The sequence below is a fragment of the Sander lucioperca genome, chromosome 21, assembly GCF_008315115.2.
Source record: "Sander lucioperca isolate FBNREF2018 chromosome 21, SLUC_FBN_1.2, whole genome shotgun sequence".
Taxonomy (NCBI): domain Eukaryota; kingdom Metazoa; phylum Chordata; class Actinopteri; order Perciformes; family Percidae; genus Sander; species Sander lucioperca.
The window spans coordinates 15,588,661-15,604,175 of NC_050193.1; the positions used below are offsets into that span (position 1 = coordinate 15,588,661).

The 15,515-nt window shown below is 41.2% G+C and overlaps 2 protein-coding genes across 2 annotated transcripts in view; both read left to right on the forward strand.

Moving 5' to 3' along the window:
* The window catches only part of myo15aa (myosin XVAa), a 48,149-nt gene extending 36,660 nt beyond the window's left edge, over positions 1-11,489 (forward strand). Inside the window, exons 38-65 of the mRNA XM_035997049.1 lie at positions 212-266; positions 859-1,006; positions 1,074-1,167; positions 1,263-1,383; positions 1,524-1,639; positions 1,950-2,009; positions 2,366-2,441; positions 2,603-2,718; positions 2,914-3,032; positions 3,379-3,520; positions 4,215-4,326; positions 4,548-4,622; positions 5,401-5,603; positions 5,921-6,045; positions 6,195-6,258; positions 6,406-6,478; positions 6,643-6,716; positions 6,883-6,965; positions 7,057-7,187; positions 7,299-7,393; positions 7,600-7,677; positions 8,218-8,314; positions 8,418-8,578; positions 8,784-8,917; positions 9,425-9,558; positions 9,837-9,970; positions 10,370-10,510; positions 10,709-11,489. Of these exons, the coding sequence (XP_035852942.1) occupies positions 212-266; positions 859-1,006; positions 1,074-1,167; positions 1,263-1,383; positions 1,524-1,639; positions 1,950-2,009; positions 2,366-2,441; positions 2,603-2,718; positions 2,914-3,032; positions 3,379-3,520; positions 4,215-4,326; positions 4,548-4,622; positions 5,401-5,603; positions 5,921-6,045; positions 6,195-6,258; positions 6,406-6,478; positions 6,643-6,716; positions 6,883-6,965; positions 7,057-7,187; positions 7,299-7,393; positions 7,600-7,677; positions 8,218-8,314; positions 8,418-8,578; positions 8,784-8,917; positions 9,425-9,558; positions 9,837-9,970; positions 10,370-10,510; positions 10,709-10,810 (3,063 nt within the window). The 3' untranslated portion in view covers positions 10,811-11,489. The remainder of the gene's footprint in view (positions 1-211; positions 267-858; positions 1,007-1,073; positions 1,168-1,262; positions 1,384-1,523; positions 1,640-1,949; positions 2,010-2,365; positions 2,442-2,602; positions 2,719-2,913; positions 3,033-3,378; positions 3,521-4,214; positions 4,327-4,547; positions 4,623-5,400; positions 5,604-5,920; positions 6,046-6,194; positions 6,259-6,405; positions 6,479-6,642; positions 6,717-6,882; positions 6,966-7,056; positions 7,188-7,298; positions 7,394-7,599; positions 7,678-8,217; positions 8,315-8,417; positions 8,579-8,783; positions 8,918-9,424; positions 9,559-9,836; positions 9,971-10,369; positions 10,511-10,708) is intronic.
* A 1,207-nt stretch (positions 11,490-12,696) lies between these two features.
* Positions 12,697-15,515, forward strand: part of llgl1 (LLGL scribble cell polarity complex component 1) — a 41,653-nt gene continuing 38,834 nt past the window's right edge. Inside the window, exon 1 of the mRNA XM_031320741.2 lies at positions 12,697-13,093. Within this exon, the coding sequence (XP_031176601.1) occupies positions 13,013-13,093 (81 nt within the window). The 5' untranslated portion in view covers positions 12,697-13,012. The remainder of the gene's footprint in view (positions 13,094-15,515) is intronic.

Here is a 15,515-nt window from a genome sequence, read left to right on the forward strand (position 1 = left end):
GTACGTTCAAAAGTTGTTTTTGCTGTGCAACAGAAAACTTAGATTGGACAGATAGTCTAGCTAGCTGTCTGGATTTACCCTGCAGAGATCAATCCCGGAAGTGGAACGTCAAGGATACAGAATACATGAACACCTGCTAACATGTATGCAAATCAATATTGCCTTGCAATCCAAACTTACTCAACTGTATCACTTCCTGTTTTTTCTGCAGACCAAAGAGAGTGACGAGTCGCCGTACAAGCCTGCTGCTGTTCAGCGAAAAATGAGTATGTTTTACACTCTCAGGGTCCAATTAACCGCAGATTTGCTGTGCGGTGTGAATGCCGTGATTACAGTGAAGCTTCATGCCCCACGCTCTTGTAGCTGGGTTCTCTGAATCTAAAGGTTACTCAATTACTCCAAAAGGAGAGGAAAGAAATACGTTGATTCATTGTGGCTTTGTGATTTGAGTTTGGAAAGCCCACTGCATCAAATTGAAAATGTGGGATTGAGTACAGGAAGTCATAAATACGACTTTAAGGGGGTGGCCCTGATGCTTAGGGGTTAAGACACCAACTATGAACCATCCATCCCTGGTTTGAATCGGACTAGGGACCTTCGCTGCATCTTTCTCTCTCCATTTTTTCCAAACATCTCTCCACTGTCGCTGTCTGATGTCGAAGGCATGAAATGCCGGCCCATCCCCCCCAAATTAAAAAATTATTTTGTATTAAGGTGTTTGTTTTTATTGAAATGCTAGTACTGCTTTGACATAGTTCTATATTTCAGTATAGAACTATTTCCAAAATTAAATCCAACAGCTGTTGAATACATTTTTTAAAACATCTGCACTTCATCTAATAGAAAGTGACATTACAGGTCCAACACGTGGCCCCCCTCCTGGCGATGTGGTCCGATCCACTACGAGTAACACGGAGCGCATCGATCCCAGCCACGACATCAAAGACATCATCAAACAGCACCAGCCAGCTGACGCAACAACTTCTACTGGACCTGCCACACAAAGGTAGCCCACTCATGATTTCCTTACCTAAATATTCATACTAATAATAGTGTTTTTTGTGTGTGTTTAGGAAAGATGATGGAAAGCTGTTTGCAAAGAAGCCAGACCCACATGATGAAGCTATGGAGATCCTTAAAGATCAGATTACAAACCCACCACAACCGGTACCCAACTCTGCACCTACCACACACACACACACATACATACGCACGCACACAAGCAATAATATCTGTAATATCTGACCTTTTTTATGTGTCAGACTCAAAGGAAGCCTCAACACTCGCTACGTAAAGAAGAGGGAGGAGTTAAGGTTTCCCAGACGACCAAGTCTCGCCCTGCAGGGGCAACTAGCTCCAACATAAGCCCTGCCCCTCCTGCAGGTGAACTTTTCACACACCAATGTGACATCAATCCACAGTAATAAACAGCAGAATGGTAGAAAGTTCTACTCATTTCACACGTGCATGTGAATGCAGTGTATAAGAAGTACATGGTCAAAAACCTGTGTGTGTGTGTCCAGTCTCTAGAGAGTTGCCAGTAGAGGAGGAGATCATTCAGACTCAACTCCACAGCAGGACCAGTGATGAATATTACACATACTCCAACGTCCCCTGGAAACTCTACATGAGGAAAGAGGTGTGTTTCCTTGTTACCGCGACAGTGATGCTGGTAGCGATTTCGCCGTGTGTGTGTGTTTGTGTGTGTGTGTGTGTGTGTCATTGTGGCCAAATGTGGTCCTGGTGTCACCTACTGTAGCGGGAACTACCGCAGAGGTGGTTTTGAGAACTTGGTGGAGAACAGGTGTTTTTATTTCTGTTTGTCTGACATATACAGTATACTCTTCATAGATCTACTTGTGCTGAACGTTGACAACATTACAGTGCTTTATAATCATCATGTTTATGAGTTAAGGAAATATTTCTATTATTGATCTATGTCCGTACAGGTTTTCTATCCTAAAGAGACCTTGAACAGTCCACTGGTTCTGGACCTGATCTTCAAACAGGTTGATTTATGTATTCATTACTTATTTACATTTACTTGTTTCTTCATTTATTTTATATTAGGTAATTTGTTTATTCAGGTTTGGTTTTCTATTATGACAGAGCCTTGTTTATGATAATTATGCTAAGAGTTAACATGGTAATGATTTATTGAAAATAGAAGGCTAAAATTAGTGATTTATTTATAGATTCCAGCATTATATTTATTATAAAAGAGTACATCAAATACACTTTAGATACTATGGTCTTGGATTTTGCTTTAATGCTAATACTCATTCACAACAGGAATAACTGAACCCAAAATGATTTCCACTTTAGCAGATTCTTATTCCTTCAACTCCTGCAATGTGTTCTGCAGGTTGTACATGACACCCTCTCTGACGCCTGCATCCGTATCACCCAGGACGAGAGACAGAAGATGAAAGCTTTATTCGGTATGAATAAATCCCATACCCCAAAATGACTTCACTCTGTGATATAATGGCTCATAGACCCTAGACGGAATACTTTTCCGTTTACATTTACAGTATTTGAAGACACTTTACACTCTGGATTTGGTAACTTAAACACCTTCGTTCCTTTTTGTCTTTGACAGCTGAGAACAAGGTGGATCAGCTGTCCAGAACGCACGATGAGAACGTGAAGAAGAAAGTGGTCGCCATGGCCAGAGACTCATGGGAGATATACTTTTCCCGTCTCTTCCCAGCCTCTGTGAGTTCTTGTCTCTTTCTTGGCGTATGTGAGTTTAACTTAAACTGAAAAGAGCAACAATTCACACTCTGAATATGACAAATCCAAAGCGGCCTTCTTCCTTTACTTGCAGCAGGCTCTTGCTTGAGTTTGATATGTGCCTGTATTCAGTTTCATTTGTTTATTTGTGTGTGTGTGTGTGTGTGTGTGTTCCAGGGCAGTGTGGGGACAGGAGTTCAGGTGCTGTCTGTGTCTCATAAAGGCATCAAGCTGCTGAAGATGGTGAGGAGCGGCTCCGCTGCTCCAGACTACTTCAGAGTGCTGAGGCCTTACAGGTGAGCCTCATAGACTGTACAAACACATGGACATTGTGTGTGTGTATGTGTGTGTGTGTGTGTGTGTGTGTGTGTGTGTGTGTGTGTGATGTCAGCCCTAGCTCATCAATGTTTCCACCTTTAACAGCCTTCATGCCTTGGTATTGGAACAACCGTTTAAAAAAAAAAGGCAAACACGAGAAGAGGTGATAGTTGTCTAAATGCGATTGTGCTCTCCTGGAAACTTTTCTCTCACTCCAGTTGAAGGCAGACCTGTCAGTGACCTTTTTCAACTGACCTGTGATCCCTTTATCTTTCTCTGTAAATGAATTGACTTCCTGGTTTTTGCATATCCCTTCCTGCTCAGCTACTCGGACATCCTGTTTGTGTCGATTCCATCTAAGAACATGCTAGAGTTCAACCTGACCAATGAGAAGCTGATCCTGTTCTCGGCCAAGGCCCCACAGGTCAAACACATGATCGACTACTTCCTCACAGAGCTTAAGAAGGTCAGAGAGCGTCTGTGTGAGTGTGTGTGTGTGTGTGTGTGTGTTTAGGTTTCCTTGAGGAGGAGTTTTGACAATACATACACGCCCTTTGGGGTCATCTGTTTGAAATGTGTTCATGCTGGATCAGACTAAAAAAGGGTTCTAAACTTAAAATGTTGTTATTTGTCACCATACAGAAGACATTTATATATTTTTGTTTATAGAGCCACAAGTGTATGTTGCTAAACTGATATTGAGGCCAATAATTACAATAGTTGTATTTATGCAGCACAATTATTTTCAGAGGAAGGAAAAAAAGTGCAATAAAAAGACAATAGGCAACAAGGTTTAGACATTAAACTATTGGTATAACAGATAAAAACAAAACAGGTAAAAAGTGATGCTAAAATATATATATATATATAAAATAAAATGTTATCATTACAGAGCAAAATAATGCAAACAATAATAGAACAATCCAGCAATACATATTAATAGATCCCACCTTGATTTTAACCTGAATTTATGTTGTTTCTGCATTTAAATTAAATGCAACCATGATTGTTTTATAAGGCTCTCTGTTTCTGTCATACTCCAACAAGTTACTCACACAAAATAACACCAGAAAACACATGAATGTAAACTATAAATCACAAAGACACAGAGGAATGCGATTTTGTAGCGTGTCTATGTGAACATGTCACGTTTCTGTCAGGACTCAGAGTACATGGTGGCGGTGAGGAACTTCATTACTGAGGACAGGAGTCTGCTCAGCTTCCACAAAGGAGACATCATCAGACTGCAGCACATGGATGGGTTGGAGGCCGGTGAGACGCACACACTCGTAAACACTCACACACCGAGTAATGGCACATTGATATGTTTGTAGACCTGCTCTCTGCTTCTGTGAGCTATGTACAGTATGTATCTGCTTCTCTGTGCTTCATGCCCCATCTGTGTGTGTGTGTGTGTGTGTGTGTGTGTGTGTGTGTGTGTGTGTGTGTGTGTTTGTGTGTGTGTCTATGTGCATATGTATGTGTGTGTTCAGGCAAACATTACGGCTGCATAGTGAGGAAGAAGGTCATGCTTCTGGAAGAGATAAAGAGAGACACTCCTGAGTTTGGTGGGTTTGGCATCCTGGTGGGGATCTGTTGTGTGTCTGTTTGCTGTTTTCTCATTGGTTTGGGTTTGTTGTTTTAATAGAGCCTATAGAGCCTTTATTTTTTTCTTTTTTTATTTTATGAGGAATACCTCTTGAGATGTGTCATCTCATTTTCGAGAGGGTCCTCGGTAGGACTGGACAGTACAAAGGACAAGACATTACAGTACAACATACACATTCACTCACCCCCCCCCACCCCACACCCCTGCCCAGACATCACCAGAATGATCATTACAAAATGTATGAAAAGTAATTAAGAACAAAAGAGAGAAATACCGGAAAACTGAAAAGAAAAAAAGAAAAAAAGAAAAAAGAAAAAATGAAAAAAATGAAAAATCAGATAACCAAAAAAACAATTGACAATTACACTAGAAGGCAATCAAGCTTTATGGAAAGCATTAACAACAATTGCTTGTTTTCAAATAAATAAACAAAGATGTCTTGAAGGATCTCAAAGATGTGATTAATCTTAGTGACCCAGGCAAGCTAGTCCAATCGAAGGGAGCTTTAAATTTAAATGAACGCCTTTTCCAAGATTGAGAATTTGCTACCTTTGCCTTAAATGCTGAAAAACATAAAGTGAATATTTTGGGGTTTTGTACTGTTGGTTAGACACAACAGAACATTTGAAGACATCACCTTTGTTTGTTTTTCTGTGTTGCATGCAACAGTTTTTATTTGTAACATTTTTATTTGTGTGTGTGTGTGTGTGTGTGTGTGTGTGTGTGTGTGTGTACAGGCTGGCGGTTCGGGGCTGTGTACGGAAAATCGGGAGTGTTTCCCAGCGAGTACGTCCGTCCTGTGGCTGCTCCGGACTTCCTGGTACTTCCTGCTGAGCGTGTAGAGCCTCGAGACAGACAGGGACGAGTCGCTGCATCTGCTGCTATTGCCGTGGCGATGGGCTCAGCAGTAGCTGGCCATGAGCTCGACCTCTCCACGCAGGTGCAGATCAGGAAGTTGTTTACTACCATTACAGCCGCATTTTTGTACATGAGGTTTATTTTTAGCTTCCACACTACATCAGGGAAAAGAAATCTGAATGAGTCTGAACACAAGGCTCAGGGCGAGAATAACTTTCAGATTTCAGCAAGAATAAAACCCCTATATTATGGTACAAGCTGATGTTTACACAGTATATGTTGGAATATTGGTTTGGCAGAAAAGGAAATATTTTGTAGATAATTCCATCTTTGGTGTTCCTTTAAGTGGCACTGCTGCTTAGCTTTTTACAACTGTGGCTGTGTATGTGTGTGTATCAGGTAGTAAATGAGATGTATGGTGACAGTCTGAGTGTCCAACTGGACGACCTGCCTCTGCACAGCGGCCAGTACCACATGGTTGAGTTTGCCAAGAAGTACTTCAGAGAGGCGCAGAGGATCAAAAGGTCAGACGCACACTTACTGCCTAAATATTGTCAAAATGTGTCAAAATGTCCTCACTTTAAAAGTCTACAGCTCAAATTGGTTCTCCCTGTGACAAATTAAATTGGCATGCACACACAGTACATAACTGCTGCATGAATTTTGCCCTTAGTGATCAGAAAGCAAAAAAGGGGAAGGAGGGCAGGGACCCTGTTGACATGGTCAAATTCTCCAAGGTAAAGCAGCTAAGTTTGCTTCAGAGTATAATCATTTAAAAATATATTTGTATTCTTGTATATGTTATCTTAGTTTTAACCATATTGTGTATTGTACTGCTGCGCATATATATTTCTTGTTCCTTGTTATGTGTTTTGTCTCTCCAGTCTCCCATCCAGGAGTCTTTAATCGACTTCTCAGACAGCGGGATGAACAGAGTGGCTGCTGACATCTTCTTAGGTGAGAGGAGAGTAAGAGAAGGAGAGATTGATATACTGTACATAGGAGTTAGAAGAATTTAAAGGTTGCTGCTGTAGAGAAAAACACAGGTCTTCAGATCTGATTGGATTTTTGAAAGAAGGAGAGATCATTTGTTTCCATGTTGACTGATTGTTTTCGTCCAGACATAATGAAATTCATGGGAGACTTCCCACTGAAAGGTCAGACTGAACAGGACCTGGTCACCTCTTTACTGAAGGTACACAAACACTTAAACACGCTCACATATTTGATTGGCTTATAATAAATATTAAGATGATAAAGAGAGAAACTGACTTGCACGTGATGTATTTAAGTAAAAGAGAAGGAAAACAACAAGCCTGAAACAAAATCCTTTATCTTCATGCATGTGCTCATAATTCTAGTTAAGTGGCGACCATGGCTTGATAAAGGATGAAGCCTACTGCCAGGTGATGAAGCAAGTTACTGCCAACACCAGCTCCAAACCGTAAGACTCTTGTATACGTTTTACATCACGTGCTGACTGAGGACTTCATTGTAGAGGCTTTAATTTGTAGTTCTGTGTATGTTGTGTGTAGGGACAGTTGTCAGAGAGGATGGAGGCTGTTGTACATCCTGACAGCTTTCCATCGCTGCTCTGATGTGATGAAGCCATTTCTGATGAAGTTCCTGCAGGACGCCTGCGACAGCCCTGGGATGCAGTACCAAGGTAGACAATCCATTCATCCATTCATCCATCCAGGGAAAAGATGCTACAGCCCATCACTACCAGTCTGACTGTATTCTAAGTTTTAATCCATCTGTTGCTTTTAATTGACAGGGATTGCCAAGGCATGTGAGCAGAATCTGAGGAGGACTTTTCAATATGGCGGACGTATACAGTTTCCCAACAGCATGGAACTCAAAGCTATGCTGGTTAGTCTCTAATTCAGCCATGCAGTCTGCTTATATGGCTTATATACTGTAGTATAGTCAAATATGCACAAAAGGAAACCACACGGTATTTGATAAAAAAGGGAATACTAATAATGTGATATATAGCCAATGATATAGCCAGTCTACACTGTATTGTATTATAATACTCGTATGGCGTTTCCCTCTGATTGGTTGTTTGCGTGCAGGCTGGGCGGAGCTCCAAGAGACAGTTGTTCCTGCTGCCAGGTGGGATCGAAAGGCACTTGAAAATCAAGACGTGCTCTGTGAGTAGCACACGTGCACGCACACACACACACACACACACACACACACACACACACACACACACACGAACACACACACACTCACACACACACACACACACACACACACACACACACACACACACACACACACACACACAGACACACACTCACACACAAACACACGCACACTGTCACACACACACACACACACACACACACACACACACACACACACACAAACACACACACACACACACTAAGTGAAATGATATTGTAGAGTTATAGAATAGAATAGAATAGAATAGAATAGAATAGAATAGAATAAATCTTTATTGTCCACCAGGGTGGAAATTTTTCTTTGGCTCACCAGACATACAAGACAAATAAACATACAGACAACATCTCAGACATAACAGTTGAGTATAAAAAATAATAATATGAAAAAAAAAAAAAAAAAGACCTGATTGTAACTTTTATACATAACAAAAACAGATGCTGAATTTGTGGCTCAACATGACGGCAACATTGCTGAATTCAGAATCAATTTCTTTGTTTCAGGTTGCTTTGGATGTCATCGAGGAGCTTTGCTATGAGATGGGACTACAGAGGGTGGAGGCTTTGGATGAATATGCCATCTTTTTGGTCACACACAAAGGTAACAAGGATCTAGCATGTCGTTATGAAGTCCTACAATGCAAACAGTCTCAACATACAGCAATACACTATAGTGATAATAACTCAAGTGTGTTTCTGTGTAGGTCAGAATGTGCGTCCCCTGAACAAGCGCGAGTACATCCTGGACATTGCTACAGAGGCAGAGCCAGTGGATGCCAACTACAGTCTGTGGTTCAGGAGAGTCATATGGAGTCTGGCCTTAAAACTTGACAACGAACTCTATGTGACCATGCACTATAATCAGGTAGAGATCTACGGTATGAAATGTTGGACAGCTGACATCCTGTTTCTACTGTAGCTAATACAACCTGAAATGTTGACTCATATTCTGATTCTGATTCATGACAAATCGGTCAAGATTTGAAATTTTCTATCACAAAACTAGCAGTGACATCCAAGAAAATACACACTAACATAAGATAACTTTACTTTCTGTGTCTCTCTTCAAGGTGCTGCCAGACTACCTGAAGGCCTTGCTGAGTGTGGTTCCTCCGGGTAAGGCCAGTGACCAGCATATGAAGCAGATCGCCAGACTGGCTGCCCTACAGCACCGTGCCAAGGACACCGTCTACCTGCCCACCCTGTAAATACAGTATACAAAGTCATACACATACTTCACTTTTTGTCCTAACTATCAGTGTCAGTGCCATGAGCTTTCCATTTGGTTCATGAAAGCTAACCCTCCATAGACAAGCATGCACAAATGCTTACAAACACCCACAAAATATGACTTCACTCATGCATATATGACAATCACAGGTGCGTCTTCACAAATTTGCAAACACACTTACACATCGTCACCTTCCTAAAATAATGGCCTAAGTCATTTTTTCAGGTTTTTCAGAAAACAAGTCACACGCTTGACTTAGGCCATTATACTAAAGGTGTGGAATCACAAGACCTGTTCAACTGAGGATGTAGGCAATTTTACCAGAGGTGGCCAACACCATGAGGAGATGATTTAGGGAAAGAAAATCATTTTTGTCAAAAAATGACTTAGGCCATTATTTTAGGAAGGTGACGACATGTAGAATATATAACTGCTGCCTCTTAGGTATCACTAGTTTGCTTTTTGTGTGTGTGTTTTTAGCCGTGAGGTGCAGGAGTGCGTCCCTCCACAGTTCTACAGCAAACAGGGTTCACAGCATTGGCTGAATATGGCAACTCAACACGTGCAGCAGGTCCAGCCCTTAAACCCACACCAGGCTCGAGCGCAGTTCCTTGGTAAGACCACAGCGCTGTGTGAGTGTGTATGTGTATTTCTAAAAGTGAATTACAGTGTGTTCCATGGACACCTATATTTTTCTTTAATTCCACTCAAGTAATTTAATAACCACTTATATTCTACTTCTTCGATCTTAGAAAGTTGCATTGGAAAGTAATGAAGATAATAATTGTTCCAAGCCACACTGACATGTCATGTTACTACTTTTCTTGAAAATAACTGACTCTTGAATATGCTACCATATACAAAAATTACCCTTTGTGTGTTTTTGCCCCAGGTCTGGTCAGTGCCTTCCCCATGTTCGGCTCCTCCTTCTTCTACATCCAGAGCTGTAGCTCCGCCTCCATCCATGCCCCGTGCATCCTGGCCGTAAATCTGAATGGACTGCACTTTCTTAATAAGGATACTCATGTATGTCACAGACACACACACACATGCACACAATTCAATCAAACACAGATCCAATCTGTGAAATGTTCAATCTTCACATTCCAGGACGAGCTAGCAAAAAATGATAGCGGGCAGCTGAGTGTAACAGTATAAATCTAGTACCCATTTAACATCGCCTTGATCCATTTACATTAAAAGCAAACTACTGCAAAAAAAGAAAAAAATTATTTAGTTATAAACTAAGCATTTGGCTCCCTCTGCTGGTTATTGTGTTTACTGTCTGCTTCTGTCTATTAGATCCTGTATGGTGTTTTTACTTTTAATAGGTGCATATCTATCTGTCAGAGTATGTTTGCTAGTGTTTCTTGCCTGTTTGTGTGTGTATTTATACATATATTTGGTTTATGTGTGTGTAATTAGGAGGCCATGGTGCGTTTCCCTCTAAAGGAGGTACAGTCAACTCGCACTCAGAGACCAACTTCAGGCTCCAGTTATCCATATGTGGAGATCATGATAGGAGACCTGCTCAACCAGCGCATCACACAGCTACAGCTGGAGCAGGTGTGTGTGTGTGTGTGTGTGTGTGTGTGTGTGTGTGTGTGTGTGTGTGTGTGTGTGTGTGTGTGTGTGTGTGTGTGCGTGCATGAGACAGTTGATAAAAGACAGTTGCCATTGCAATATGTATTTTTCCTGTGCATTTCACGCACCTTAAATGCCATGGTGTGTGTGTGTGTGTGTGTGTGTGTGTGTGTTTTCCAGGGCCTGGAGCTGTGCCGAGTCATCGCCATGCACATGGAGAACATGTTGTCTGTCAGAGAAAAGAGACTCACTTTGCCGCCAAGTGAAATCACCCTGCTATAACACGAACATACACAGAGAAGTCCCACTTTATGCCTTATAAATGTACTGTATCTACCTCTATTTTGAAAATCAAATATTTTGATATCTAAAGCTAATGTTTCTGTAATGTGATGAATGTATGGTGATGATGTTGATGACATAGTTTGTGTATTCAACCAAGGATTGTCTTCTTCATTAATTGTTGGTCTATAAAATGTCAGAGAAGAGCGAAATCATAATTTCCCACAGCCAAAGTTGTCATGTTTAAATGGCTTGTTTAGTCCAACCAAATATATTCAGTTTACTATCATAGAAGAGTAAGAAAACCAGCATTTTATATTCTATATTCCCATTTGAGAAGCTGGAACAAGTGACTTTTGGGGCATTTGCTTAAAAAAAAGCAAATAATAGTAAATTATTATACCCACAGCATTAACATAAAGTAGAAATAGGCATAAATAGTTATCTTTCCTGTATGTCAGTACAGACCTACACACACACACACACACACACACACACACACACACACACACACACACACACACACACACACACACACCACTGAGTTTAATGCATTCATGTGTCTATGATCCAATGTAAGGAATAGAAACTGAGAGTCAGAATTGGATTAGTCTATATCCACGACTTTCCACTTCCAGGATTGCTCCGTTGCCGCCGAAAATTCCGCCGGATTTCACTCTTTTCGGCTGGATGTCCGTTACCTTCCGCTTTCTTTGTGTTGTAATTTTGAACTCCGGGGGATTTATGAGGACTATGGTTAACTGCTCCTCAGATCTCTGCAGGGTAAATCCAGACAGCTAGCTAGAATATCTGTTTTCTGTTGCACAGGTACATCCAAAAACAACTTTTGGATGTACCTGTTCCACTAAAACAAGTTCCTTCCCGAGGCTATTTTGCAGCGGCACCGTGGCTCTGTCTGGTGCTTAGCGCCGCCCAAGGTGATTGTGATTGGTTTAAAGAAATGGCAATAAACCAGAGCACGTTTTTCTCCCATCCCGCAATGCTGTGTGGACTAGCCAGACCTTCCTCCGCAGTGCTGTGGAGGCAATGCGAGAATGGATAAATGTCCTTTCAGACTGAACTCAATGTTTTTGTTTGACATTTTTAGCCAAAACTGTTTAAGATCTTGTCTGCCATGACTGCTTTAAAGGGCTGAGACTATAATTGATAAGAGTCTTTAATTTACTGTATTTGATTAGCATTAAACCTAGGGCAACTTTGAATAGAAATGTGGTCTTGCACTGACCAAGGGTAGGAACCCCTGCAGTGGTTGGCTCTTTACAAAGAAACTGAAATGTGTGAAACTTAAACAAATAACTAGCAAAGTTAAGTATAACCTTATCTTCCCTTTAACATTAACAAATGATTATGGATTAATCTTCATAACTTATTTGTGCGCTCATAGGATATTCTATTTTTTATAAAGATGCTTTTAGAATGAAAACAAGAGAAGGCAGCCACAGGAACAGGCCACAATTTAAATTATTTTGTTCTTATGTTCTTCGCTATCATGAAATCAAGGGAAAGTCATGACAGGGGAAACACAACAGAATATTTTGGCACACAGTAAATTAAAGGCCACATCACTGAACTCTGCACTAATTAAGATTATTATTTGTACAATGTATATGTTTTTGTAAATAGCTGTTGTACATATCTAATGCATGTGAATAATGTTGTACATTAAAGTTTGTAGCATTAATTACTCTCGTGTGATTTTGGTTCATTTAAAAAAAGTCATAACGGACTCACCGTTTAACGCCTTGTATCGACGATGGGTATTGATGATGTAAGTGGGACGTGCATCCGGTGTGTCCTGTGCTACAAACCGAACATCCCCCTCCGGAGCGCTTGGCTGTGTGGGCGTTTCTGAGTAATTGCTCGCAGATTTCTTTGCCCTCATTGGTTAACAACAACGGGGTCTGTGTGAACCGGGAAGAGGTGGGGGCTGTGGTCAAACCCACCACGACCTAAACAGCACCAGGAGGGAGAGAGAAGGGAGGACAGCCGCAGCCCGCAGCAGCAGCAGCAGCAGCAGCCGCAGCCCCTCTTTCAGCCTGCATGGGCTACTCTGTTAGCTAGCTTAGCATCGTCCGACTGCGCCGCACCGCTTCTCCAGCCGCCGAGAACCCCGAGTCGTTATCTCCGTGTTTTCCTCTCCGTCCCACCCCCAGTCCTGCCTGCCCGCTGCCCGGCTTCAAGATGATGAAGTTTAGGTTTCGTCGGCAGGGCACCGACCCACAGAGAGAGAAGATAAAACAGGAGCTTTTCGCCTTCAACAAGGTAAAGTAACGGGACGGAGGAGAGGGAGGGAGAGGGGGTTTAATCCTCTTCTCTCCTCTTCTGCTGCTACCCAAAACTATCTAACGTTAGTTATCTCAGAACGGGACCAGGTTTTTAAGTCGAGCTCACTGCAGCATTTGCCCCGGCCGCTCCTCTCTGTTGCTGTTTCCAGCTAGAAACAGAAAATAACTGCTCCTGATGGTTTGCAGTGCATGCTGGACCTGCACGCGTGCAGGGTGCTTTGTTGATGTGTGTGCGGGGGTTCAGTTGTTTTCACGGCGTGTTAATTGGCTTTCACCCAAACGAGGCCCGCGTTCAAAGTGAACAGCACCAAAGACTTGTCGTTGTAGACCAAACATTAGTGTAATTAACCATCAACAACTGATTATGTCAGTGATAGGCATGATCAGGCTTCACATTAACACGGTTAGTTTGAGTTGTGTTGCAGCAGTTTGATGCTTGTTGTGAGTAGTGTGACCCATATATCATTCAGATTTTGATCAAGATGGCTGTCATGTGTGGTGACAGTTTTAACTCTCGTATCCCTTTCATAGGTTTTTCATTGAAACCAAGACGACACTGTATGTAAAAGATTTGAGGTGGGTGCGGGGTATTCCTGGCTGCTTTTATGGTGCTGAGAGTTCAGACCTCTTCTTGTTTCACTGTTTAAGGGTCTATGGGTGAAACCATGAGTGTCAGATTTCATGCAACTCTGGCATCACATCCACATGGATCTAAACCTCAGCTTCTTGAAGTCTTATCAGCCTTCCCCTCTTACTCACTAGCCAGCAGTGCTGAGATGTATTTATTACCCAGCTGCACTTTCAGTAAGCCTCATGTTTTCACCTTGACCATTGTTGCCAAACTGGTGGGAGCCTAAAAGTACCTTGAAGTCCATGGATTGTATTGATAGTTGTGCATATCAAATATCAGTTGCAGGTTGTCTTTTTGCATGACCTGTAGGCTTATGTTTCCAACATGGTCTACATGTACACTACCGGTCAAAAGTTTGGGGTCACAGAAATTTCTATTCCACTCCATTATAGACAGAATACCAGCTGAGATCAGTTGCATTGTTTTTTTTTAACCAGGGCAGCAGTTTTCAGATTACATTATGTGATTACATAATTACAAAAGGGTTCTCCGATGTTTTCTCAGTTAGCCTTTTAAAATGATATCAGATTAGTAAACAGAATGTGCCTTTGGAGCATTGGATGAATGGTTGCTGATAATGGGCAATGTAGATATTGCATTAAAGATCAGCCACTTCTTTCTACAACAGTCCTTTTGTAATTATGTAAGCACATAATGTAATCTGAAAACTGCTGCCCTGGTTAAAAAAACAATGCAACTGATCTCAGCTGGTATTCTGTCTATAATGGAGTGGAATGGAAATGTCTAAGTGACCCCAAACTTTTGACCGGTAGTGTAGATAGACTACTGTGCAAATAAACAGTTTGAGCACTGCTGTGGCCTTGAACTCAGGTTAGGTGAGGCCGCTGTCTGCACAGCTTTTAGATGTTGAAAGCCACAATATCACGCGCTGTGATAATGACATGACACACATGATTTATGACATACATGACGAACCCCACTCAAGATTATTTAGGAATGCAGATAATATAGCATAAATGTGAAGAAAATGTATTTGCTGCATTATATTAGCAAAGTGATTAGCAGTATTATTTAGTCTTATTTCAACTAAAATCATTCAATCAATTTGCAGTGTGATTTTTCTTCTTTAATCACATGAAACAGATCTTTCTTTCACACCATCGTAATAAATCAATGGCCAGAGTCTTAATTAAATGTGTTGTAGTTGAGTACAAAGTACTTGAACTTGACAGGTACTCTAAAATGTAATGTATCAGTATCTTATCGAATTAAGCTTGTATTTCTTTGATGAATAAACTGTTCTGTGAGAAACTGTCTAATGCGAAATGTTGATCGGCTTTTCATGAGTCACAGATTCCTGGTTCACAGTCCCGTGAGGCATTCAGAACTTAACGTTACTTACGTAATCCCAGGTTTCTGAGTAGCAGGAGTGAGAAGTCTCATTATGACACATGTTGAAATAAGTACCTTGAAAGGGAATGCATTTTTTTGTACCAAAATCAGGCTTTCCACGATTTCAGTTGTTTGCCATCGCAAATGGCAAGAATGCCTGGAAAGTAAGATATTCCAGATTAAGTTTATTATATTGTATGTTTAATTGTGCAGCCAATATGCATATTTTTGTACCATAGTTGTTGCTTCACGTCGGGATGTCCAGCAGAAGGGGTTAGCCTAGTTGGTGGCAACAAAATAATTCTTCTCAGAATTGGTGCAAATGTATAGATGTGAGTAGGACCAAAACTGACAATTATTTTCATAATTGTTTTATCCATGTCCAAAATGTCTATCACAATCAACCAGAGTTAAA